This window comes from Crinia signifera, chromosome 4 (genome assembly GCF_055691185.1).
Source record: "Crinia signifera chromosome 4, ASM5569118v1, whole genome shotgun sequence".
Classification (NCBI taxonomy): Eukaryota; Metazoa; Chordata; class Amphibia; order Anura; family Myobatrachidae; genus Crinia; species Crinia signifera.
In genome coordinates this window covers 287,115,168-287,143,045 of record NC_139220.1, presented here as the reverse complement: position 1 = coordinate 287,143,045, position 27,878 = coordinate 287,115,168, and the positions used below count along the sequence as shown (strand labels likewise).

Here is a 27,878-nt window from a genome sequence, read left to right as displayed (position 1 = left end):
CGGCCAGCCTGGCACACTACCACCACTATCATCACCCCGTTAATGCTGCCGCCCTCCCTTCCGGTAACTGGGGCTGCTTCGTGGAGTGATGTGACAGGATGTTCTGTCAAAGTGACGCGGCACTGTTGATCTTCCCACAGTGACTGAGCCCAGTGACCTATACCCCGGGGGGGGTAGAAGGGGCATGCGGACACCCAGCCAGAGGTGTACGGCAGCCTTGGCTCTGCCACTGACAGAAGGCCAGGGGGATGCCATGTCTGATCCCATCAGCAGCAGCAGTATGTCCCTGCAGCAGGTGCTGGACCGGTGACACGGACTGCCCCCCACATACATAATGTGTAGTGGGCATTACGGTGTGTGGCATAACTTGCAATGGGCATTATGGCATGTAATGGGTGTGACGTGTTATTGCGAAGACCCCCACCCGGCTACTTCTTGTCTGGGGAGAACACTGATTGGTCATCTTGCGTAGAATCCCAGTGCTGCCAGATGTATGTGAATTAGTAGAGGTAATCCTTTTTGGAATTGGGGCGTATACTATGTAGTGTTCTTTCTAACACCCTGCACCCTTCAAAACCCACATAGTTCCTTTTTCCTGCCTGGAGTGTCGCTCACTGCTGTGATGTCTTACATTGTGACCTGTATCTCAAGGCAGACCAGACTGCACTAGAAGCATCAAAGCAGACAGCGACACCCCAGGCAAAAGAGAGGAACTGCATGGGTTTTGCAAGGTGCTAGAATGACCATGTGTATATACATAGTGTGTCTGTATTATCCTGATCCTGTGTGGTGTTCTGTTCCTCTCTCAGCCCCGGGCGGTGTACTGTAAGGATGTGCTGGACATTGAGCAGTTTTCAACGGTTAAAGGGGTCAATTTGGATAAAACGGACAATGATTTTTACGTCAAATTTGCCACAGGCTGTGTGCCAATCCCTTGGCAGAATGAGGTGAGTGCCCATCCATGATATACTTCTGTTATCTCCTCTGCGCACCAGGGTATAACTGTGTGATGGTCATTGCCCTTGTGCCCCGTACAGGTTTAATCCACTGGGTCCTATATAATAGGTATCCTATTTCATCTGCCCAGCTTTTAATATAGACAGCCATACAAATTAATGGTGATTCCCCCGCGGGAATCCCCTGCGTCTAGTGAAAGAGAGATTGGCTGTACAACCTCTAAACCTGTAAATTCATTGATTGTGACACCTGGCAATGAGTCTTTAATAAAGTACATATGTTCGGTATCTCTTTGTGGTTCATTTTGCTCTGTAATATCCATATTAAGTAAAGCTTGTTATCACAGTTTTCTACAAGAAGAAACTTAAAAACTGTTTCCTGAAAATAAAAGTAATGCTCACAACATATATAACACTAGTTAAAAGCCCGTCAAACTGATGGCTTTTGCAAAGTACTTTCACTTTGAGCTGTGACCGCTTTTTTTACTTTGAGCTGTGACCGTTTTCAGCCCACACTCCACCTCACCCCCAGTCCCTATCTGCTCCTACCTCCAGTCACTGTCTTCACAGTTCCCTCTCTCCATATCCATCAAGTCTGAAACGGTGAGTGAATGCAATTTTTGCAGGGACACCAAACTTTCTCTTATGACATCTTTTAGCACACAAAGGAGTAATTAATATGTATAGTTTAGATCAGAGAAGGGAAAGGGGGAACTTGATAGAGACTTTTAAATATATGATGGGTTTTAACAAGGTAAAGGTGGGAGACATTCTTCACAGGAAGAGGAACAGCAGAACAAGAGGACATGCACTGAAACTAGAGGGAGGAAGATTCAGGGGAAATTTTAGCAAAAAATACTTCACAGAAAGAGTAGTAGATAAGTGGAATAGCCTACCATCAGAGAGGTGTTAGAGTTAAATAAATTAGAGCAATTTAAACATGCTTGGGATAGGCATATTGATATCCTTACAAAGAAATAAGGATCAAATATGGTTTGAGATCACATGTTTAAAAAGGGGGCAGACTAGATGGCCAAGTGGTTCATATCTGCCATCAAATTTGGTTTCTAATGTAATTGGTCTGTTGAGTGGCCTCTAGTGGTCACTGGCGGTATTTCACCTCCGAGGTGTGGAGTAGTTGGGACACAGTGGAGGGGGTCCTGATGGGGTTTAGTTTCCTAGTGCACTAATTCACTATGCTTTTTGTGTAGGTGGGATTTAGGGGGAAGTCATATTGAGTTTATTTGAAGTAAGTTGCCACCCTAAATAAAAAATAAATAAAAGGATTTAAAGGTGGTTACAAACAGAGCCTGTTGCTTATATTGTTCACACTTTTCCTTCCTTAACTGAGCCAACCAGCTGGGCAGCAGAGGGTTTTTACAGTGTGGCCAGTCTTGATTACTTCTTCTTGTGTTGAAAGCATTAACCAGTTGTATTACTAAACATCATGGCCGATTTCCATAGACAAACTCCGCTTAATTTAAAGACTGGGACAAGACCAATGCCCAAATGAGGGCTTTCGGCTGACCAAGGCTCAATTCAGTGGCTCTTCTACACCTGCAGTGTGCTCTACACTGGCCACATGTAGATGTTCACTGGTTTTCCTCTGAGGAGCAGAGGTGGAGAGAGGTTCTGCAGAGGCTAAATTCTGACCACTCTTTTTTTTGGGGGTTCAGTCCTCCAAACCCTGTTGTGGGTAGGTTTAAGAAATGGGCCTGACCAATATATGCAAATCCACACCAGATCCAGGATATACATATTGTTTTATAAGCAGACGTTTGTGTTATTCTCCACAGATGATTGAGACTGAATGTTTCAAGGACCTCAATGTCTTCGGACCAAATGGAACCCGCTCTCCAGATCTCGATTGGAGGCAACTTCCCGAACCGCCAAAACGTAGCCTGCTCCAGAGGATCTTCCGAAGACATGTAAGTATATATTGAAGTTAACATCCTGACATTTATATTGTGTACGTGGTCTATAACTCTACATCTTAACACATACGTTTTATATTCATTTTACTTTCTGCCCATGTGCATTGCAGGGATGAGTAGATGGATGTACAGTGGTGGCAAATTCTATACGTAATAAACGTGTTAATTCTTCTCTCCAGCAGGCTGTTAATAACGGGATCGCCCCAAATGACTCCTCCCTCGTCAACACCACAAACCACCACTTCCAAAGCAGGACGGCAACAGCTAATGCTTCATCTTGACGGAATATTCTATATGAACAGCCTCAGAAAAAGGCCTTGGTTTTATCAAGAAAACGTCCAAAAAGCCTCCTACAGCCCTCCCATTTTCTCAGGTTTAGCCTTGAACTCTGTGCAAAACTTTTTACAGGAAAAAAATATAAATATATATATATTTTAGGTCTTCAAGACCAAAAGGACTCATGGGAAATGTATATTGCTGCTGGGACCTAGCTTCCGGCAGTCATGTATTTTAAACCTTTTTTTTTTTCTTTGTAATTCTGAGCAGTTCGCTGTTGAAAACATGTTTTATGCTAAGCTCATGGAAATATACAAGCTGTGTTTTTGCCTTTTTTTTTCTATTTGTTATGTGTTCTGTATCATTTTTTTTATGCCTCTTATAAAAAAAACAGGATACTTTGGAAATCATTTTGTTTTATCCTGTTGTCTCATTGTCATAGGGAGAGAACCAATTAATATCAGTCAAGGTTATTAAATTACTTTCTTACTTTTTTCCAGTTACCTTAGCACGGTTTGTTATTGGGAAGACTTATTACATGCCTCATGCATATAATGGTGGCAGCCATTTTGTGCACTGTCAATGTTTAGAAAACTCAAGGAATTAGAAACATCAATGAGAATCTCGAAGGCTTCAGTTATATGGTGATTTTGTTAATGATTGATTGGTTGCCTCCAAGTACAGGTGACAGGTGTGCAGTAGTTGGGAATAAATTAGAAATCATCCTTTTTATTCCAGTGTATAATTCTAAAACATTGGCGTGCGGAGACCTCAAAACTATATGAAATGTGTTATTGTAAATATGTAATCTATGTATCCTTTTCATATCTCCATTGACTGCTTTTATTTATTTTGTTGTTTTAATAACTTTGCACATTATCAGTATCATTGGCCTGTGCCAAATCTGTTTGCCAAGAGAGAACCTTCCACAAAATGGATCCTTTGTCAGGTTTTGACAGATGTATAATCCTTTATGATCCACACACCCCCATCCCCCCGTCCCCCCTTTTAAGATTGTCATAATAGAATTTTAAAATGTGTTGAATCCTATCCGAAATCTTTCAACCGAATATAAACATAGACCATTATAGCGTCACATGCATTGCACATTACACAAAACCTGCATTGCATGCGTGTTTCTAAAAACTATGAGGTTCTAAAAATGAAAAGAGGTAATATTGGCCATAGCAACCAAATAGATTCTGTCTGTCATCCTCTATTGCATCCTACAAAATGATAGACAGAATCTGATTGATATGGGAAACATCACCTCTTTTAGGGCCAGATGCACTAAGCTTCAAAAGTGATAAAATGTAGAGTGATAAACAACCAATCAGCTCCTGCGTGACGTTTTTCAAACACAGTCTGTGACATGGCAGGCAGGAGCTGATTGGCTGGCTGTTTATCACTCTCCATTTTATCACTTTTAAAGCTTAGTACATCCGGCCCTTAATTTTTAGTAAAGACTAACCTGTTACCTATATTTTTACACACATTTTTTGGTGACAGTCATCTTGTCCTTTGCTTAATCTGATGGTAATATTTTAGGTCTGTTTTCATAAAAAATAAATCCATATACACTGCAGTAAGAGATGTTTCCTCATTTCAAACCTGAGGTAAAATATATATTTGTCAAAACTGTTCCTGGTTAATGAACAGTGATGACAACCATACATACATACATACACATACATCTATTTATACAGATATTTTTTACAGAAGTTTGTACATATACGAACATCCTTTGTATATAATATTTTTTGCACATATTTTCAGGGAATGTTCATTTTAGGGTAAAAAAATGTTTATAATGTTTTGTTAGGCTTACCCATTACCTCACTAGTTCACAAAATGGCTGCCTTTGAAGTGTTGACACATTTCATAGAGCTGCATTTTCTCCGCACAGTTGGAAAGCAGTGGCTGTAACAATTATTCATCCAGAAGGAAGAGGCTTTTCAGTATGTGTCTTTAAACCCCCAGCAAATATCGAACATTTCCTTGTAGATAGGGAATTCTTTTATTTTCCAAGAGGTAAATGCTGATGGCAAATTCCTTTCTCATTCTCCCATTGTATCATTCTGTAATGCTTGCTGTGAAGATTTTCTGTCTTTATGTATTCGAGTATACAGTCAAAAGTTAGAGCAACTCACACCCCAGTTGGTGACTTGCAATGTACAAGCTTTAAGGTTCATGTATAAGTTCTCAATTAAATGTATTTTTAAATAATGAGGTAGTCAATAAGAAATGCCGGACATCTGGGTTTTTTTTTTTTTTTTTAATGAGTATTATTTTCAGAGATGGGAACAGTGTTTCTAAAGCTGGCTATGCACTGGCTTATATATTGGGCATTCGTGTAAATAACCCATGTTGACCTTTCGACTGTCTACCTTCCTCATGTCAACCTAATGACCTTGTTGACCTAACCCATGTCTACCTAGTGGTGTCAACCTAAGGCCTGTCAGCCTAGTGACCATATCCCCTGCCTAAGTCACTGGGGAATTGGGTTGATTTTGCCTCCAGCAGCATGTTTGCTAGCAGACCTACCTGTAGCCATTCAATTGGGCCTGAAAGTGTAAGGTGGCAATCAGAAATTACCCCAAACTCAGGGTATTGGGTCCCCAAACCACTATTTTTAGACTGGTTTATTTACTTTATGCTGCTAAACAAACTATTTGAGCTTAATATGCGCACAAAATAACTGCGCAAACGGATAATACTTCATCAGTTTAGACTGGACTTATGGCGTAATCAGGTCCGCAAAACTAATTTCCCCCACCATGAGCAAGGTCCATGTAATGGTTTGTAGAGATGAGGGCCATTTACCATTTCTTATGTGTCCTTAAAGATGACTAAAGCAGACTCCCATAATCCCTTTCATGTTTGAACTGTGGAACAGCAAATTACTGGCTGTGCGATAATACACCTTTATTCTTATGTATGTATCTGACAATCTTAGAAGAAAAAGATGATAAACATTTCAGCACCTAGGTTCCAAGTCTTTGGGCGCATGATGCCGTGAAAGCTGCTTTTGTGGTCACATATCAATCATTATTGGTGTTCTCTCTTTTTCTTGCGTATCTGTGTGATCAATCAGTAGGTGTGATGTGCATCTGTAAGGCATCATCCTGCTTTCTCCATCTTTCCTTGTGTAAGTATCCAGGTGGGCAAAGCCTTGGGAACCAGCATTCATATAATTCTGCAGGCAGGCAGTGTACAGAAATGCTGTCAAATGGAGGAGACAGACCAGTCCAAAAACAACCACAACAATTATGGTGTGGGGCTCCCATAGCCCTGGGTCCACAGGTTCTTCCATATGCCGGAGGGTTAAATTTCCCTTGGTGAGATGATTGACAGATGAGAAAATCATGTTGCCGTGGTGACCAGCCTCAGACCTGGGCATTCATCTTCCTTAATGTATCCTGTGAAAATGGCAATGAATATAATTGGTTGCAGAACAGGCTATTTTTCTCAAATTCAAATTCTTATGTATATTTCTGAATAAATGCCAGAGCCGCTCATTGTGATTTCTTTGTAGTAATTATGGTCTGTTTTGTGGTGCTGGTTTGTGTAATGTAATGGTACCTGCTGCTGATGATGAGTACACATTGGTTTGGTGGAATAGCCAGACTTGTTAAAGGGGACCTAACTTGTACAAACTGTGGAGGCTGCCATGTTGTAGACTGTGTGAATATTGGTAAGGGTGCAGCCTTACTGACAGTTCCGGGCAGGGGGGAAGCGGCTCAGTGTGTATGCATACGTCGGCGTGCAGTTGATTTTATATAGTGTGGCGAGCGGACGCGTATTACCTTACATGTATTCTGCGTCCGCTCGCCACACTAAAGTCAACTCGACGTGGATAGTGGGGGTATGAAAAGGTCGGAGGACACGTACCGCCGCCCCTCTCGCTGCGCTCGCCACGCTTCGGGTTGGTGTTGATAGTGGGGGTGCTTTTACCATAGTAAGCACCCATCATGTTTAATTATGTTATAGGGGGCACTTTTAACATTGAAAAACCCATTAGGGTGCTTATACAATTTTAAATCGCATACCATTGTATATGCCATACAATGCGATGGTATACAATTTAAAATTGTATAACATCGCCTGCCATCGCGTAACATCGCATCGAATGCCTTATGGTCTGCGATGCGATGGGCGCCGTGCTAGTACACAAGTACCGATGTTTTTGTCCCATTTCAGATGGATTTTAATTACCCTCTGATAGACTATGGCAGTGGTACCCAAACTGTGTGCACTGTGACCTGGCAGGGGTGGAAGGGGTTGGTGGCCCAGGAACAATTCAAATTATTTATGGTGATTGTAACAGAAAAAAACAGTACTAGTGGCTGCCAATCATAAACTTGATGAACAAAACTGAATCCTGTCCCTCACCAAACTCTCCACCCCAATTTACTTGCTAAAGCTGCATGAAAGATATAAGGTTCCATTTACTTGACATATTTGCAGTGTGGGGCTCCCATATACATACATACATACATACACCAATTACTTATAATATAAGCCTTGTTGTGAAACTACAAATCCCAGTGCCTTGCCACAGTTTTAACACTCCCTTATAGCAAAACTGTGTCAAGGCATGCTGGGATTTGTAGTTTCACAACATCTGGAGGGCCGCAGTTTGAAGACCCATGATATAAGCCATTACAATGGACCGCTAAGCCTGCCATCTTCTGAGCAATATACTGTGACATTTCTGCGATATTCTGTAATGCCAAGAATGTTCTGTAAAAAGATGATTTCTGAGAAACTGAAGGAACTAATTAAGTGTGGCTGCTTTCCTTAGATAACGATGTATTGTTTGGGTTTTCACGTATGTGTTCTGAGGCGAGGGAATGATGAATAACATACGCAGTTATCACTTACACAGCCCAGAGCTTCTTATATATCAAACAGCTATTGATGTGTATAGATATTATACAACTATCTATCAGTAATAAGAGTCAAACTAACAGGTGTCGCTTACAGTTCATTGGAGAACACTGTCCACATCATCCCTCATTGCCCAAAGCTGGGAATTCATCCCCTCTCTATCTGTCAATATACCAGAAGAAAGGGTGTTCCAATTAGGTGGTCCCCCTATTACTAAAAGTAAGGAACGAGTGTCCTAAAGATGGACATTGCCATTCCCAAAGGAAAATAAGAGAATGTCACATAATTCTTGTTAACCGATAAAAGAAAGTACACATCTGCATTGTGCAGTGATTGGTACAGACATGACATCATAACAATGACATCATGTAAAAATGTATTGTACTGTACTTACAGACGGTACAGGAATGAGACCGCTGAAAGTAAAGGTGCCCAAAGACGGTCCAATTTGGACTAGATCGCATGGCATAGGTTTTGCAATGCAATGAGATGAGATCTAGTACAAGAAGTAGGTGCAGCACATACTTTTTGAGCTGTGTGATGAGATGTGTGACGGGAGTGCCCATCTCATCGCACCCAGTAATTGTACTGTGTATGGGCACCGTAAGCGCATACAATCTAGTTAGTGGTATACAATACATGCACAGTGCACTCAGTCATTTTTGGGAATACAGGGCAAGATGGATCAAGCTTCAAAAAGTAATAAAATGGAGAGTGATAAACAGCCAGCCAATCAGCTCCTAACTGCCAGGTTACAGACTGGATTAAAAAATGACAATTGGGGGCTGATTGGCTGGTTGTTTGTCGCCTCTTGAAGCTTTATACATCTGGCCCATTGTGAGAAATCAGCCTATCAATTTACTGGAAATGTGACATCACTGAGGCATGAGGCATGAAGTGCCTCTAGAATGTTGTTTTCTGTTGGTTATTTTTATGAATGAACGCAATGAACACAATGTCAGACCACAAACTGATCACCTTAATGTCTGAAAAAAGAAGTTACCATCCATTGTGACATGTCCTGTCAACTACAAGGGGTCAGTTCAGGCCAATCAACACTTCATGTTGCCTGATGGAAAATGCGAGGTAGTTAATTATAATTATAAATATATAAATAAATATATAAATATATATTATTTTCTTATCTTATCGAACATCATAAGATTCCCCCGCCACATATATTGTTGCATCTTCTTTACAAGTACAATAAGATTTTGCTGCAATAGTCACATTTAAGGCTATATAATAGAAATAGTGGTGTCTTGCTTATTACCTGTGTGAGGTATCGCAGCTGGAGTCTTCAGTGCTGAATAAATGTGAGGTGAAATTCTGTTACATTCCCAGCATCTGTATACAGCTCGGCGTCTGTGCAGAATACACAGAGAGAGGCAGAGGAGGACCGTTCATCATTGTGGTTGCTTTGGAAACGCACCTCAGGCTACGGCGCTAAGAAAAAAAGGACAAAAACATTTAAAACATCAAGCAACAGCTTAGACCGAACACCCAAAGCACAGAACAGCCCTGAATGAGCCCCCAATGCACACACGTTCTGACACCTTTTCCTCCGAATGCCAGACTTTGTGCTGCATTGCCACCTACATCCAGATTTACACCAGAGTACAATGTGGTACTTTTTATATAAAAATGGCAGAAACCTCAGTCTAGCTGTGGCGTTGGCTAATATTTACACTTAATGGGCCTAATTTATGTTTTTATGTAATGGTGAAACAGAGCATTGTGTCCCTCCGGGAATGGGTCATGCTGCGAAATATGCATATATGTGTACACACTTGTCATGGTTCTGGTGTGCATCTATATCATTTATTGGGATGCAGCTGCATTTGAGATATTTAGAAGTTCTGTAGCCTGAAAATTATCAGCTGCATGGACATTAATGGGCAGACGTGAATTGTGCAAAAGATGCATATGTCATCCCATAGTTGCCTACCCTCCTGCATTCTGCAGGAGCCTCCCTGAAATAGCAGCAATCTCCCTCATTTCACCCAGTCCACATTACACTGTTACATTTTTGTGGAAAAAAGGAATGAGTTGAGAGATAGATACATTTACATGAAATCATCTGCACCATTTCCCACAAGTATCTCTTACTAACTGCTTTGGGGCTTATCTACATTTGTATATACGTAATTTTAAAAGATTCCTCTCAGATGTGGCAGTGCACACCCACGCTTCTAGGTGCCACGTTCACAATCTCTCCATATATGGAACTAGACACGCCTTTTGGGTGGAGCATGATACGCCCCCTCAATGGGGCATTGTGCAAAATTCTACTTCCAACTATAATCTCCCTGAAACTAGTTTTCAAGTGTCAAACAGCACTGGCATCTGTTTGCTGATCCAATGATGTATATGGATGTAACAAAACACCGGTTCTCAAAGTCGGTTCTCAGGACCCCACATAATTTATGTTTCCTCACAGAATCAATTTAAATAATTAGCTCCACCTGTGGATCTTTTGAAATGTGTCAGTGAGTAATGAATGCACCTTTCAAGTGACCTGGAAAATATGAACTGTGCAGAGTCTTGAGGACCGAGTTTGAGAACCCCAGGTCTATTCTATCCAGGGTAGCCTCTATAATGCTCCCGAAATGCCTGCTTCAATGTTCATAGATGGGCTCTATAGCCTATGAAACTTTAATCAGAATGGCTGCACCAACCCTGCATTAGGCTCATTGGGGGTCATTGCACATGTGCAGCACTTGCTTGTGAAAAGGTTAAAAGAGAGGGACCGCACAGGGTTAATGGGCATTCTAGCACTGTTCAGAACTAGGCACAAGCCCAAACTGACCATCGTTCTCAAATGCTGGGGCTTATGTGAGGGGTCAAGGAGTGCTTGGTCCCTCTGCAAGCCTGACGGTCATGCTATGCCAGGCTAAGCTGCTGACACAATAACAGAAATACTTGAAGTATGGGGTCCCCTTGCTAGCATGGTTGGCATGGGACAAAGGGAGTCTATTCATTAAGCATTGGAGAGAGATAAAGTAGCAACCAATTAGCTCCTAACTGCCATGTTACAGAATCTGTTTGTATAAAATGACAGCCCAAAACTGGTTGGTACTTTGAGCCAGATGTACTAAGCCTTAAAAAAATTATAGCGGAGAGAGAAATAGTATCAAGCAATCATTTCCTAACTGCCATGATATATTTGAAAAATGGCAGTTAGGGTACATTTACTAAAGTGGGAGTTTTTAGAAGTGAAAGGTGTTGCCCATAACAACAAATCTGATTCTACATATTATCCTTTCCTCTAGTAGGTGCAAGATAAATTGTAAGTAGAATTTGATTGGTTGCTATGGGCAACACCTCCCCTACTTAAACTCACACTTTAGTAAATTTACTGGTACTTTATTTCTCTCCACATAATCTCTCTCCAAAGCTTAGGGCCTGATTCAGACTTGATCGCACAGCGGGCGATTATAGGTAAAGGGTGTACACACGCTTCGATTTTGACCGTTTTTTTATTCGATTTTGCTTATAGAAGCAAAATGGAATCGAAATTGAACAGTTTTTAAGATGCTTTCGATCTGCATTCCATTCAATGCGCTCTCCCGTTTTCTCTATATCGAAAAGAAAAATAGACTGTGCAGGCAAGGAAATATCGAATTCCATCCAGTAAATTGAATGTGTACACTATACCATGAATTTAAATTGAATTTGATAACAAAATCGATATCGAATGCAGAAGTGCAGATCGAATGTAAAAGCAAAGGCCAAATCGAAAGGGAATAGATGAAATCCAAAGCAAATCGAAATCGAAAGTAAATCGATACGTGTGTGCACACCTTTAGACTGCGCATGTGTACAGCCATAGTACGCATGCGCGAGGTTGTACTGTGATGGAAGCCTGCTACTTTTTTGATCGCTAACTGTTCTCAAGGATATTGACAGGTAGTGTAGTAGGCGTCTGGCGGTGGTACCCGGCCATTTAGTGGGAGTGCTAAGAAAAACGCAGGTGTGACGGAGTTCCACCACCTCTCTAAGACCACTTTAAGCCCTGCCCTTAGTACGTGGACCTCTTTATCTCCCGCCACTATACCATGTCTTTTCACACTTTCCTCCCCCTCTGGACAATTAGCAGCATTTCAACATTATTTCTGCATTATTTCTTTTTTTTTTCTATTTATCTAGAACAGTCCTGACGGCTTGCAGGCTACTGGCACACATTAACCTAACACATTCACTTCAGCTCACGTAAGGAATACAAGAATAGATAATAAATATACTATACAAAATGATTCACTAGATAAAATATGTTTGGGTTATTAATATTTTTTCTCTCATTAATGCCTGTTATTAATGGGGAAGATTTAAATGTTTTGTGGGCAGCCAACATATTCAATCTTGATAAAGATCTCAAGTAGATCGAAACGTGTTGGCCAGCAGGTGAACGTGGTCACCAACTTTGTTTGTTTTTATAATACGGAGCAGCCCTAAGTATACCCACGCCACAACATATGCTTGCCCACTATCCTCACGCCAAATGAACCTTGTGAGGTGGACTTTTATTTGTGCACTGGAAACCAGTTCCACGGCTGCAGCGACAAGGAGACTACCCCCACGTGGTACAGCTGTGACATTGTATGCAGCACCTAAACTGAGGATTCAGAGATGGGAGTAGAGGTATTTCATAAAATTCACTTATCCCTGCCCTGCTGTCTTAGGGCGGGATGTACTAAAGGGAAAATGTGGTAAAACGGGGGTTTTACCGCATTTTCCTATGTACCATTACCCGTCCGCCCCATTTCCGCATGGCAGGGTGTTGCGATACCCTATTGAAGCCTATGGGCTTCTATTGCCGCCGCCGTCCGCGCGCCCCCCCTCCCCCTCCTGTCCTCCTTTGATCTCCTCCTCCCCCAGATGGTATCACAGCCGGCAGGACATCCAGCTATTGAGGGGAGGAGGAGACACAGGGGGACACTGGCAGCCGCCGGGATATGACGGAGACCCCCGCAGACCACATTACAGGTATCGCGGGGGTCTCTGTCACCGCAACCCGATGCTAGCCGCATATGTTAGTACATATGCGGCAGCATCGCGGCGGCTGGCAGGCGAAGGGCGGCGATGTATATTAATACATCCCGCCCTTAGTGTGAAGTGTCTGTTCAAGCATAAAGACTGACGTTGGGATTTTTATTTCTTACTGAATATTGCTGCAAATCGATTTTATGGAAATTGCTGTATATGGACGAATAAAGTGTTTGCGCATTTTTATCTATAAGAAAATAACTTTCATTAGACATCCACCCGAGCGTCTATTATTCTAGACTCCTAATTATTTTCTGTATCACTATATTTTTGACTGGCTGATTGAACCAGTAATGCAGTTCTGGAGCCTGGCTGCTGGGAGGGGCGCTTTTGAAAAAAATCACACACCATTCCTTTTAACCCAACATATTCAGTTGTTGGGCGCATACCACATATGTGTGCCCAATAGCACAGTGTTTAGCCCCACAAATCGGATAAACGCGTTTTAAGTACCAATTAGGGCGCTCATGCTAATTTTTGACCACAGTGTTTTTGCACATTTCACCTCGCACCTCAGGAGGCTACGAGCTGAAATGTGTCTCCCCAGCTGCCTGTTCGCCTGGTGCAACAATTGAATTGATGTGTTGGGGGCCATCTAGTGGCAGCCTGGGGGAAGTACAATTTAGTTGGCTCCAATGTTTTTGATTTTTTTTTTTTTAATACTTTGTTTCCTGATATCACTGTATCCTTTTCCCTTCAGACAGAAGTGCCATGGTAACTCGGGAATTTCTTCCATTAGTGACTGAGAAAGTTCCGGTCACCACAGTGCCGGTGATATTCTCCTACATCGATTTGGGCGGATATTACCTGTAGGTGCAGAACTCAGCTAACAACACGTTCACAATTAACAGCTCAAATTCTCTTTATTCAGATGTGGTGTCTTTTGGTCTCAAGTAATAATAGGCCAGATTCTCTAAGCTTCAAAAGTGATAAAATGGAGAGTGATAAACAGCCAGCCAATCAGCTCCTACCTGTCGTGTCACAGACTGTGTTTGAAAAATGCCATGCAGGAGCTGATTGGCTGGCTGTTTATCACTCTCCATTTTATCACTTTTGAAGCTTAGAGAATCTGGCCCCAAATCACTTGGTTTTAGAATGTTCCATAAGCAAATGTCTTATAGGGTGACGTTTATCATACGTGTCACTCCACATCTTAAAAATAGATTCTGGAACTATTTACTTTCCGAACAAGAATAGAAGAAAAAGATAACAACTCTTGACATGTTTCTGTGAACCTGTTGCTCATCTGATCCCTGTGGAAGCTGGTTAAGGCCAGTGTGATGGCAAATACTGACGTCATGGAGACTGGTGGTGATGTACATCCACTGTTATCCATAACTCATCACACAAATATTATGTTATCCTTGAATCATGTCACACAATGTTATCTCCACTGCTTTCCGGGCACTCCGAGGTATAACAACGTGTATGCGTGCACAGAGAGAAAATGTATGTGTTCCCAACCAAAGCAACATATCAGCTTGGGTACAGTGTTAGAGCTAGATTCATTAATTAATGGGTTCATTAGAAGTCATTTGTTTGCTTGATATAGACAGCATGTACCCGGGGTTTATCTCCATGATATTAAATAGGTTTGTATGTATGCTTGGGAATTCATGGCGGAATGTGTCACTGAAAATGTGGTGGTTCAAGTGACTAATGATATTGTAGCTATCTGTGAAGGTTCCTGCTTTTCTCAGATCCTCACATTTCCGAATTGTATTTCTACTAGCTGGCTTCCATCCACCACGCATTTCGCATCTCCATTGCAGATCATGCTTGCCTGGTGTTTATATGGCAGTTGCTCTATGGGGCCTGGCAGCATGGACAGTGTAATGGTTATCATTACCGCACTGAGGTCATGGGTTTGATTCCCGCCATGGCCCTAACTGTGTGGAGTTTGTATATTCTCCCTGTGCTTGCGTGGGTTTCCTCCACCAAAAACTCATATGCAGATTTACACCGTCCAGTATACCATTCAAAGAGCCTGGATTGACACTAATGTATGTACAGCTGCGATCCCTTGCTCAGCGGATGTGCATAAATATGGTAATGCTGTAGCTGCCTGGAAATGTGGCGCCTACCAGCAGCTTTGCAGATCCAAACGACTGTGTGCATACATGCAGCGGTGGCTGCAGGCCCTTCCGTAATCAACCATCTGAGTAACACTACGGTCACGCAGATTTATCGTTGGAACTGAGATGCTGGCTCCATGTTTTCTATTCACCAGATCACAGATGTAGGCTGAGACACTCTCGGAGAATGGTCGCAATATGTCTTTGTACTCCCGCACACATCCCATCGCATTCCATCGCACAGCTAAAAAAGTATGTGCGGCACATACTTTTTGAACTAGATCGCATCGCATGCAAATCGCATACAAAGCACATGCAATGCAATGCAATCTAGTCCATAACGCATAAAATAATTGTAGCATGTATGGGCACCTTAAGAAATGCTGAACATTGGATATATATACCGCTACATGAGTTGGTAACACCCTTTTTTGGTAGATGATTGTGTAAATCCAAACCACCCCACTTTGAAATTCTGTATTTGCAGCTATGTTGCAATGGTGCTGTGGTGACAACAATTGATCTTGTGGACATGATTGCCGCCACTGAGTTCTAGGCCATTCTTTAAGCCCCCCATCCACTACTGCAACTTCTCCGAGGGGAGAAGTCGCAGCTAATTCCCTCCTTGCATGCGATATATGGCAAGCGATCCCATTACGTGCTGAGGGATCCAATGGATCTTTGGTGCGGCACTGACGATCTCCGGTTCTGATCCAATCCCCATGGAACCACACATCGGATTGGAATTGGAGGTTAAACACATGCAATTTGGAGCCTTTTCATCCGATTCTTCAGTCCGATGTCTCGGAATTGCAAATCGTACAAGTGGACGGGGCCTTTACACTCTCCCCTAAAATATTCCATATGTTGGCACAGGTCAACTGATGGATAGGATGGTGGGACAGAAGTTTCCAATGAACCTTGTTGCGTCTATGGGAGTAATTCAGACATAATAGCGCAGCTGTGAATTTGCAGGCTGGGTGGTGATTGACAGATTGCACATGCATACGGCTCGTAGTACCCATGTTCATCGCTGGCCATAGGCAAGCTGATTGACAGGAAGCCGGCATTTGTGGGTGGTAACCATAAGTTTATTGGGAGTGTCAGGGGAAACGCAGGTGTGCCCTGTTTGAGGGGAAGGCGAGTGACCTCAGGTATGGCCCCGATCCATCTGCCTCTATCGTACTCGCTGATTTATCTGCTTTTCAAGAGCCAAGCTAAGCGATTCGCAGGCGTGCAGGGGGCGGGATATCACTCTGGCAGGGTGGCGTATACCTGGTTGCCATTTAGCAGAGTAGTGATCAGGTCTGAATAATCCCCTATATCAGGAGTAGGGATGTCTTAGCATACTAGGCCCGGGGCATAATAAAGCACTGAGGCCGATACGCACCAATACACAGGAACCAATTATAATGAAAATCATAATCTGCCTCTTCTGCTTTCCAATGCTGTCTCTCCACATGCTTCCATACAGTGGATGGCTGTCAGCATTCTGATTGGTGGATAGCTCCAGCCGTCCACCAATCAGAATTCTCACAGCCATTCAATGTCTGTCTGCATGTGGGGGTCCGATAGATAATGCTGTCCCGCCACTCTGATTGTTTGACCACCACCTTTGCTTGCTAAGAAGCTGCTTATATGGGGTAGTGACTATACATTGGGAAGGCCCTGGTCACTAGGAATGATAATAATGCACAGTGTCGATGTGCTCATAAAAAGCCATATAACGTAGCAGATGACACCTTTACACAATACAGTGATATGGTGAAACAAGCTGTGGATATATTTCCTTCATCTGTCACTCTCCATTCTTCATTACTGGTATATGACTTTTCACCCCATTAACCCACCAATTGGCTTTGTTCTGAGAAATGCGCATTGCTATTTCCAGGAAACTAAAGCACGGACATCGGAGCTACAGACGTGACGGGCGATTAACAAAACCTTGTTTAGATATTTTAACCTTCAGCACAAAACAGCTTTTTATTTTATTATTAATTTGCAATTGGGCAGATGGGGATGTTCAATTCTTATTAAGGTGCATTATCGCGCATTATAGGGGATACAGTCATTAGGTTGACACTATGAAGGTCGACACATGAAATAGGTCAACATGGCTAAGGTCGACAGGGTCGGAAGGTGGCTCAATGATATTGAGGTCAGGAGACTGAGATGGCCACTCCCAGTGGCGCACGCAGGGGGGGATTCTGAGTACCCAGAAACCCCTCCAGGAATCTAAGGGCACCAGTCTAAAAGCTGAGGGTCCCCTCTTTCCATGGGTACAAGAATTTTAAAAATCGGCCCTGGGGAACCGGAGATATCTGACTTCAAAGCAGTGGTCCCCATCCAAGCATGTAAATTGCTCTTCCAAGTCAGATATTTCAGGTTCTGTCTGACTTAGAGTTTTTCTGAGCATATTCCAAAAGCTGTGACTCTCCCCCTTTGATGGACACTAGCATCGTGTCTCTACTATGCCCAGAACCAGAGATGTCAGTCTTCCAGCAGCTGGTTACTGCTCCAGCTCCACACACCTGGTATGTAGTTTTATATTTTAGTTGGCAGATTGCTCTGTCTCCTGAACTCCGATCCCCTAGTCCCGAGTACCATTTGGTAGGTGGGATTCTCTAGTTTTTAATTCCATTAAAAGCTAAGAAATCTATTTCCGGGAACTGGAGATATCTGCAGTCAAGCAAGCTGTCCTCCCACCAGAAAATTATGAATAATAAGCCCACTCCACTATACACCCCTCTTCTGCGTATTAAACATTCTCTACCACCCTGGAAGTTATGTATCAGGGCCCCTTCATTCAGCCCAATGACCCCTTCTCCCACCTCATCTCCCACCATCTGTGCAGTAAAGGGGTAATTAGTGGAAATTACTGATCCAGGCCCTACATGCTGAGCAGTTGATATAATACCCCCTACCACCCGCAGGACATCAAAGCTTCCCCCACCCCTACCGCTGGAGGATCGGTAGGGGCCCCAATACATTGCTATGCCCAGGGGTCTACACTGCTGTTATATATATATATATATTTATTTATTTATTATTATTATTTATATACATTTGGTTTACCTATAATACTTTAACTGACCCGGCATATACTGGGTCACCTAAATGTCTGACTCCGTGCTTTGCTCCGCCCCTCTCTGGAAACCCCCTTCGGAAAATCCTGCGTTTGCCCCTGAATGGGAAGGTCAAGAGTCAAAAGATTGATGTGAATTTTTTTTAAAAATTCCAAAACGGGTGGTATTTCATACCGTACCATCCACTAGGGCGTGGAGGGAGGATACAATAGTGTGCCAAGTGCAGCGAGCCATGCGAGGGGACGCGACACCCTGATACGGTGTCCATGTCAACTTACCTCGAAATTCGGGACAAAAAACGTGATAAAACTCACGGATTATACCTGATCGCTGGTCAGAGCGGTGATCGGGTCAGAATAACCCCCATAGGGCAGCAGTTGCCTAAAGCTGCAGGCGGGCGACGGACAAAGTATGCTGCCTCTGGTGCCCATGTGCCAATTTTTCAATCCCCAAAGAAACCTATGTGAGTCCTTTTGCTGTTGATAGTTCTGATCTCTGTTGGGGTACCCGGGAAATAATTCCTGCTGAAATGCAGTTTCCTTTTAGAATTATCCATTGGTCATTTTAATTAGCAAGCATGTTAGGAGCATGTCCCTCTTTGTGGGTGATTTACTAACTACTATTACAGAACCATTGATTCCTAGTCTTACGCATGAATTTCAATGCTTCCATTCTCTTCCAATTTTAAAAGGAATATAATAAATCTGTTGCCTTAAATGTCAAGGCCCGAATACGCCAGTGTCTTCGCTTGTCGATTCCTTCCCCTTTAAATGGAGCCCATCACATTTACATTATCTAGGAGTACAAATCCCAAATAAATTAGACAAATTATTTCCCCTAAATTTCACCCCTATCTTTTATAAAACTCTTTGGTTACCTCTAAACGTTTCTTGGTTAGGTCGTATTGGAATCATAAAGAGGAACATTCTTCCTAGAATACTTTATTTATTCCAGGCAATCCCGATAACTCTTCCCCCAAAATACGTCTCTGAGCTACATTACCTAGTACGAGATTTTGTATAGTTAGGAAGGAAACCCAGGCTCAAGCAACAGATGCTCTCTTGGAGTAAATCTCAAGGGGCTAAACAAATGCCTTTCATTTCTGCGTACCACAAGGCTACTGTGCTTAGTAGGATCCTAGAATGGTTTTGGAATGCCGGTGATAAGCAGTGGGCCCAATAGGAAGCTGTTTCTTCCAGATTGCATACCCACCATCAAACTGTCAGATCTAGGAAGATCTCAAGATCCAAGAGTAGGTCCCTCTGTTTCTAAGTGGACTGCAACATATGTTTTCTGATGGTTTACAGAAACCCTTTGAGATGTTGATAGGAGAATCAGGAATCACTAGCATGGCAGCATGGCCGCCTGCTACTTCGGGGTTCGGCGCTCGGAAAACTATCTAAAATAAAGTCCATGCCAACGTGAATTGGTTCATACCCCCACTATCCACGCTGGCATGGAGTTAATTTTAGATAGCGTGGCGAGTGTAGCGAGCCACCGAGCCCGTAGCGTGGGCGAGCAAAGCGAGCCCCGCAAGGGGACACAGACGCTGCTGCAACTAAGACGCTGCCACCGTGAAACAAAACAAGTACCATATACAGGTATAACATTATATTCATTTGGTAGGGAGATCAGACATCTATCTGAAAGCTTGTGCACACAACCACACACACCCACTCATACAGTATCAAATTTGTATCAAGTCCTCTTGAAATCTCTTTTACCCCTACACCATTTTACCAAGAGTCTTGGGGAAAGACTTCTTCCATAAAGGGATCCAAGTACATTGAACTACTATCTACCAGATGACTACTGTGAGCTCAAACCGCATGGAAGTAGTTGAGACCCAGTATAATATACTCTCTAGATGGCACAGGTGCCCTAGATGTTTCTCCTCTATGCTGGAGGTGCGGTAAGGATCAGGGATCACTGATACATATATGGTGGGATTGCCTTTTGATCATTCTTTAGTGGGAAAATTTTATGAAACTGTCAAATGAGATTATAGGCTCTCCAATGCCACAAGGGCCTGACTTTTGGTTATTATCTCATTCCGATATGCCTAACTCTACTCTACATACAAATAATCTCTACTATGACATCTGAGTAACGCAGTTCTCCGGTGCGCTGGTGATCATCGAGCCCACCTACTGGCTAGGATTGGTGCATGCGCATAGACTTCTACATGAGCATGGATGACATATATTATTCTACTCCAGAAAACCGTGGTCTTTTTCAAACCACATGGTTCCGTGACTAGAATTTAAAGCCTAATCTAAATATCCTATATATTTGGCTACATCTGTCACTCAAAGTGGGTGTCTGTGTCTATAACGCTCTGTTCCTGGACTTTCCTCTTAATGTGTGATTGCCTTCATCTGTGCTGAACACCTTTCTGAGAAATTAACCTGTTTAAAACAGGTGATGGCAATCATACATTAAGGGGAAGTCTAGAAACAGAGCATTGTGTCCCTCCTGGAGAGGGTCATGTTGGGGGGTATGAGACAGAGAACCAGCCCAGTGAGCCCACAGACAGTGCCAGACACCCACTGCCTTCCCATGTTGCCCAGCACTGCTACTCCACAGCCACCAGGTGAGCGCCCCCCTCCCGCGATTTGCGGCAAAACCTTCCCCCCCGCGCGCCCCCCCCTCCCGCGATTCGCGGCAAAAACACCCGCTCCCCCCCGACCCCCCCTACCGCGATTCGCAGCAAAAACACCCCCGCGACCCCCCCTCCCGCGATTCGCTGCAAAAAGAACCCCCCCACGACCCCTCCCGCAATTCGCGGCATAACCACCACCCCGCGACCCCCCCCCCTCCCGCGAATCGCGGCAAACCCTCCCCCGTGACCCCCCCCCCGATTCGCGGAAAAAACACCCCCCCGCGACCTCCCTACCGCGATTCGCGGCAAAAAGAACCCCCCCGCGACCCCCCTTGCACGATTGGCGGCACCCCCCCTGCGACCCCCCTCCCGCGATTCGCGGCACCCCCCCCCCCGCAATTCGCAGCAGCCCCAGGATTAAATGGCACATGCAAAACATTGACATGGCTATGGTCGACAATGAAAAAGGTTGACATGAGTTTTTGAAGATTTATTTTTAATTTTTTTTTATTTTTTCATATTCATTGTCATGTGTCGACATGGACACCAATGAAGTGGCACACTTATGTCAACATTTACATGTGTTGACCTTTCTGTGTTGATTTTTTCTTGTGGCGATTCGCGTCACACCCCCCCCCGCAACCCCCCCTCCCGCGATTCGCGGCACCCCCCGTGACCCCCCACCTCCCGCAATTCGCGGCAACCCCCCACCGGAACCCCTGTGAACCCCGCCCTCCCGCGATTCGCGGCACCCACCCCCGCGACCCCCCCTCCCGCAATTCGCAGCACCCCCCCCCCGTGATTCGCGGCAGCTCCAGAATTAAATTGCACATGGAAAACACTGACATGGCTATGGTCGACAATGAAAAAGGTTGACATGAGTTTTTGAAGTTTTTTTGTCATTTTTTGAATATTTTCATATTCATTCTCATGTGTCGACATGGACACCAATGAAGTGGCACACTTATGTAAACATTTACATGTGTTGACCTTTCTGTGTTGATTTTTTCTTGTGGCGATTCGCGTCACACCCCCCCGCAACCCCCCCTCCCGCGATTCGCGGCACCCCCCTTGACCCCCCACCTCCCGCAATTCGCGGCAACCCCCCACCGGAACCCCTGTGAACCCCGCCCTCCCGCGATTCGCGGCACCCACCCCTGCGACCCCCCCTCTCGCAATTCGCGGCACCCCCCCCCCCCCCCCCCGTGATTCGCGGCAGCTCCAGAATTAAATTGCACATGGAAAACACTGACATGGCTATGGTCGACAATGAAAAAGGTTGACATGAGTTTTTGGAGTTTTTTTGTCATTTTTTGAATATTTTCATATTCATTCTCATGTGTCGACATGGACACCAATGAAGTGCCACACTTATGTCAACATTTACATGTGTTGACCTTTCTGTGTTGATTTTTTTCTTGTGGCGATTCGCGTCACACCCCCCGCAACCCCCCTCCGGCGATTCCCGGCACCCCCCTGCGACCCCCCCCCCCCCCTCCCGCAATTCGCGGCAACCCCCCACCGGAACCCCCATGAACCCCGCTCTCCCGCGATTCGCGGCACCCACCCCCCGCAACCCCCCCCCCCGCAAATCGCGGCACCCCCCGCGATTCGCGGCAGCCCCAGGATTAAATGGCACATGCAAAACACTGGCACGGCTATGGTCGACAATGAAAAAGGTTGACATGAGTTTTTATAGATTTATTTCATTTTTTGAATGTTTTCATATTCATTGTCATGTGTCAACATGGACACCAATGAAGTGGCACACTTATGTCAACATTTACATGTGTTGACCTTTCTGTGTTGATTTTTTCTTGTGGCGATTCGCGTCACACCCCCCCGCAACCCCCCCTCCCGCGATTCGCGGCACCCCCCGTGACCCCCCACCTCCCGCAATTCGCGGCAACCCCCCACCGGAACCCCTGTGAACCCCGCCCTCCGCGATTCGCGGCACCCAACCCCGCGACCCCCCCCTCCTGCAATTCGCGGCACCCCCCGTGATTCGCGGCAGCTCCAGAATTAAATTGCACATGGAAAACACTGACATGGCTATGGTCGACAATGAAAAAGGTTGACATGAGTTTTTGAAGTTTTTTTTTTTTCATTTTTTGAATGTTTTCATATTCATTCTCATGTGTCGACATGGACACCAATGAAGTGCCACACTTATGTCAACATTTACATGTGTTGACCTTTCTGTGTTGATTTTTTCTTGTGGCGATTCGCGTCACCCCCCCCGCAACCCCCACTCCCGCGATTCACGGCACACACACCCCCCCCCCGCGCGATTCTCGGCACCCCACCCCGTGACCCCCCCTCCCGTGATTCACGGCACACCCCCCGCGACCCCCCCTACCATGATTCGCCGCAACCCCCGCCCCCGTAACCCCCCTCCCGCGATTTGCGGCAACCCACCCCGCGACCCCCCTCCCGCGATTCTCTGCAATCCCTCCCCTCCCGCGATTCGCAGCATCCACCCCCCCACAACCCCCCCTCCTGCAATTCGCGGCACCCCCCGCGACCCCCCCTCCTGCAATTCGCGGCACCCTCCGCGACCCCCCCTCCCGCGATTCGCGGACACCTAAGTTGCAATACAGGGCATCTTTCATACAATTCTAACCATATTTCTCATATACAAACGTTCACAAATTAAGGGGGCGCAGCCCCTTACGACGGTGTGAAGAGCGCCCGTAGGGCGCGATGAATCACCTAGTCTAAATATAAAACCTCAATACCTTTGGATACGCCTTAACTTTTTGCAGTCCAATTTTTTTTTTTCAATTTAAACAGTCTTGTTTAAATGAAATGTTTTTTTTCTTTCTTCAAAAATAGTCTACATTGAATGTTGAAGGATGTTCTTATTTTAAAGTAGCTCACCACTGGATCTGCTACTAGCGCTAGGGCTGTTGAGCCTGACTAGACTTAAAAGGGTTAATTAGATTATGAAAATTTTTGCCATATACTGTCCTTGCTATGGTTGAGATTATAAGATCTTTTGCCTTAAATAGGTCTGTACATTGTCCAGTGGTCGTTCCCCCACCAGATACCTCTCCCTCTTTTCTTTTTCTTTTTCTTATTCTTTATCTTTCTCTTTCTTATTTCTAATAATATTTTACTGTTATTTATCTTATTAAAGAACAATTTTTTTATATGAATATGGTTCTTTCTATTTATGTGATTGGATTGATGATATGTGCAAATTTCACCGCTGTTTTTTTTCTTTTTCTCTAAAGATTGCCTGCTGTAACAGGCTGTCTTCTTAATGGCCCTTATTCTGATTGATGCGGACTTTACCGCGTTCTTACGGATTGCGTCTTTACGGCGTCTGCGCATGCGTGGAGAACGCTACGCGCATGTGCCACGCCTTGACTCGGTACCAGTTCGGACAAAGACCGTCCAGAACTGTTCACCGCTATCATTCGGGAAATAGGGGCGTATTATGGGCGTCATGCGGAATGACACATGGGCGTAGTTTCAAAGTGGGCAAAACGGGGCGGAAACATGGGCGGACACGGGGGAGTACACTTATGTTGGGGGGCGTACATTCGGAAACCACTCCGAATGCACGCGATCAAAAAGGGCAGAAATGTGCGGTGTCCACAAGTGTACTATTGCTTTGCGGACACCACTCGTTCATGCGGTAGGCGAACGTACGCCTAATGACTACAACCATTAACACCTGAACCCAATAGAATCTACTCCTTTACTCATTACTCACTAATAGGCCGCTTGTCAGTGCTTTAATAGAAACCATTGCACTTACATTGCTGTAAGGGTTAATGTGTGCTATGCATGTGTTAGGCATGCTTGTAAGGATATATTGGAATCTAATTGATTCCAATTCCAAATAAGCTGTTTTTTATGAGGGTAGGTAATTGAATAAGTGGGTCATGTGATGTATTGCAGAAGATACTTCATAGTGGGTTGTTTGGCGGAAATCCTCCGCTTACGTGCGGTAGCACCGCTTGGCTCCCGTTCGGATGCGGTATTCCCGAGCATACTCTGTAATACTCTGTAATACCGTGCCGAATCGGAGTGTTTCTCCCGCACACGCATGGTTTGTATGTCGTCCGTAAACACGCCCTGTTCTTAAAGAGTGAGTCCGTCCGAATGCGGAGGACACGTGGGCGTTTCTACGGACGATGGCCGCATGCGGAAAAACACCGTGGCGTGCGGACCGCTCCGTAAGAATGCGGGAATTTCCGCACAGATCAGAATAAGGGCCAATATGATTTATATTGGTCTCAAAATGATATTTTTGTAATGATATGTTGTAATTGGTTCTTGAAATGAAGATTTGAAAAAACATTACTATTTAATAAGGTTAAACTAAACATTATTTTAATTAATTTATTTGAGAGATATTATTTAAATATTAAATCCAAAATGCACAGTATGTGCATCCTGGAAAACTAAGCTGTGCTGCAGATGGGGCAGATGCAAGGGACCTGATTAAAGTCAGACTGAACTCTCTGCACATGCGCTGACGGAAGCTTTTTCATTCAGCAATGCACTGATGTATGTCATTCCTATATCATGGAAGTGTTGTGGGTGGGTGTCTAAATCTCAGTACAAGATAATTTATGTGCCATTAAGAATCAGCCCAAGCATTTGCAGAAAGAGGCAGGTGTATAAACAGAAATCTAAATTGCAGTGTACAAAAGAAAGATTTCCAGCCTTTGTAGGCTGCATGCAAAAGCAGACAGTATTTACCCTGCATGCAAAACAATAAAAGTATATGCTCCCCTTGCAGTGCAGCATGGTTTGTCCAGGAGAACAGTACTGTTTATATCATGGGTCTTCAAACTGTGGCCCTCCAGATGTTGTGAAACTACAAATCCCAGCATGCCTTGCCACAGTTTTAACACTCCCTAATAGCAAAACTGTGGCAAGGCATGCTGGGATTTGTAGTTTCACAACATCTGGAGGGCCGCAGTTTGAAGACCCATGGTTTATATACTCCCAACTCAGACACAGGGCCCGATTTGGATATGGCCGCTGGGCTGCTACTTTTTGCAGCCCAGCTATCATTAGGTCTTACTCTGTGCTGCGATGATTCTCCTATGATTGGTGCTGTTGCTGATGTCAGATGCCCACCCTGAAAACGCCTGGGTCCTGTCTGTATTTTTCCTGATCCTCCTCCAAACGCCAGCCGCCAGTTAATCAGCCAGCGTACAGGCTGTGAAGATTATGGTATACATGTACAGTGTTTTGATAATTAAAAGCGCTGTAAATTTGCAGTAATGCAAACGGTCTCATAGACCCTATGTGTGAATTAGCTTACAGCTCATATGGATGCTGGAATTCTATTAATGATGATAGCAGGGAACCTTCTAGATTTAGCAGTGCTATAGCAGGGCATTAGTGTACCCTGTGTTGGCCCTCAGAACCAGGAAGCGGGCATGTTGCACCCTGGGTATCTCTATGGATTCGGAATGAAATTCTAACGGTCAAAATCCCGACAAGGTCAAAATCCTGACATTGAAAATCCCGACAAGGACAAAATCCCGACATTTAAAATCCCGACAAGGTCAAAATACCAACATATAGAATGTACAGGTGAAACAGTCAACATGACTTTGTGTCGACAGGTCGCGAGGTCGACATGGGTTTTTTCACTGTTTTTTTTACCCAAATGTCGACACGTTTCACTCGCAATGCTTTGGGCACGGTGCTTCGCTGCGCTCGGCACACTATTTTATTCTCCCACCATGCCCTAGTGGATGGTAGGGCATGAAATACCGCCTGTCGGCACATGTCGGGTCAAAAAACTTTAAAAAAAACCATGTCGACCTTGCAACCTGTCGACAGAAAGTCATGTTGACTGTTTCACCTGTACATTATTTATGTCAGTATTTTGACCTTGTCAGGATTTTAAATGTCGGGATTTTGACCTTGTCAGAATTTTGTCCTTGTCGGGATTTTGACCTTGTCGGGATTTTGACTGTCGGGATTTTGACTGCATCCCCTCTCTATGGCCTGTAACACATTAGTTACAGCAATGCGACAAGTAGCTGGTGTATGGCAGAGCTGTAATGTCAGCCCAGTGTTTCCTTCGGTGGTGTTTTCCCAGAAATGAGCCTGTCAAGGTTCCCGTATACTGCAAACACGTATAAGGACACGATAATTTACAGTTATCTAAATCATTCGCAGCTTATTCCAAATTTTCCAGCTTGGTAATTAATGCTGACAATAGGGGGGATATTTGGTCGGGAAATGATGGCGACATGTTCCAATTCTATGTCAGAGTTATTGGTGTAGTATAACTAATAATAATCTGCTGATAACTGAGCTTTATAACCCCACTATATAGGTAAGTGGCAGTGTCACGTTTTCTGTTACTGGGGAAATTAATAGATTGACAGTAATGATGGGGTCTGTTATATATTTACCTCATCCTCTTTTGTTTTGTCATTATAGCTGTGGCGTGCAAGTGACACCTATGGGCTGATTCTCAGTCAGACACCGCTGCTTCTTTTGCAGCATCAGCCATCACCGCGTCTTTATGCTGCAGTGGTTTTATTAGCACTGAGACGCCCACTTGCAGCATCTTCTGGTGGTGCACATTTCTCTTGGTTCCTTTTAAGAGATGCATTTGTACCAACGCAAATTGTTGCAGGACTGGGTTTATTTCCAATTGATATATACAGTTGTGCTCATAAGTTTACATACCCTAGCAGAATTTGTGATTTTCTGGCTATTTGTCAGAGAATATGAATCATAACTCACAAACTTTTCTTTCACTCATGGTTAGTGGTTGGGTGAATCCATTTATTGTCCAACAACTGTGTTTACTCTTTTTAAATTATAATGACAACAGAAACTACCCAGATGACCCTGATCAAAAGCTTACAAACCCTAGTTCTTAATACCATGTATTGCCCCCTTTAACATCAATGACAGCTTGAAGTCTTTTGTGGTAGTTGTGGATGAGGCTTTTTATTATCTCAGATGGTAAAGCTGCCCATTCTTCTTGTCAAAAAGCCTCCAGTTCCTGTAAATTCTTGGGC

The 27,878-nt window shown here is 44.1% G+C and overlaps 1 protein-coding gene and 1 long non-coding RNA gene across 3 annotated transcripts in view; one reads left to right on the top strand and one right to left on the bottom strand.

Moving 5' to 3' along the window:
• LOC146075559 (G protein-coupled receptor kinase 5-like) overlaps window positions 1-4,149 on the top strand; it is a 45,391-nt gene extending 41,242 nt beyond the window's left edge. Inside the window, exons 14-16 of one of the 2 annotated variants that reach the window (XM_083184907.1) lie at window positions 810-947; window positions 2,753-2,884; window positions 3,073-4,149. In XM_083184907.1, coding sequence (XP_083041033.1) covers window positions 810-947; window positions 2,753-2,884; window positions 3,073-3,171 — 369 coding nt within the window. In that variant the 3' untranslated portion in view covers window positions 3,172-4,149. Of the gene's footprint in view, window positions 1-809; window positions 948-2,752; window positions 2,885-3,069 lie in introns of both variants that reach the window. The other variant, XM_083184906.1, reaches the window with a different exon arrangement.
• A 696-nt stretch (window positions 4,150-4,845) lies between these two features.
• On the bottom strand, window positions 4,846-9,668 carry LOC146075560 (uncharacterized). Its single transcript, XR_014473593.1, has 3 exons — window positions 9,603-9,668; window positions 9,330-9,502; window positions 4,846-6,585 (listed from the first exon to the last, which is right to left on the bottom strand). It is a non-coding gene; the product is annotated as an uncharacterized LOC146075560 (long non-coding RNA).
• Window positions 9,669-27,878: the final 18,210 nt, after the last annotated feature.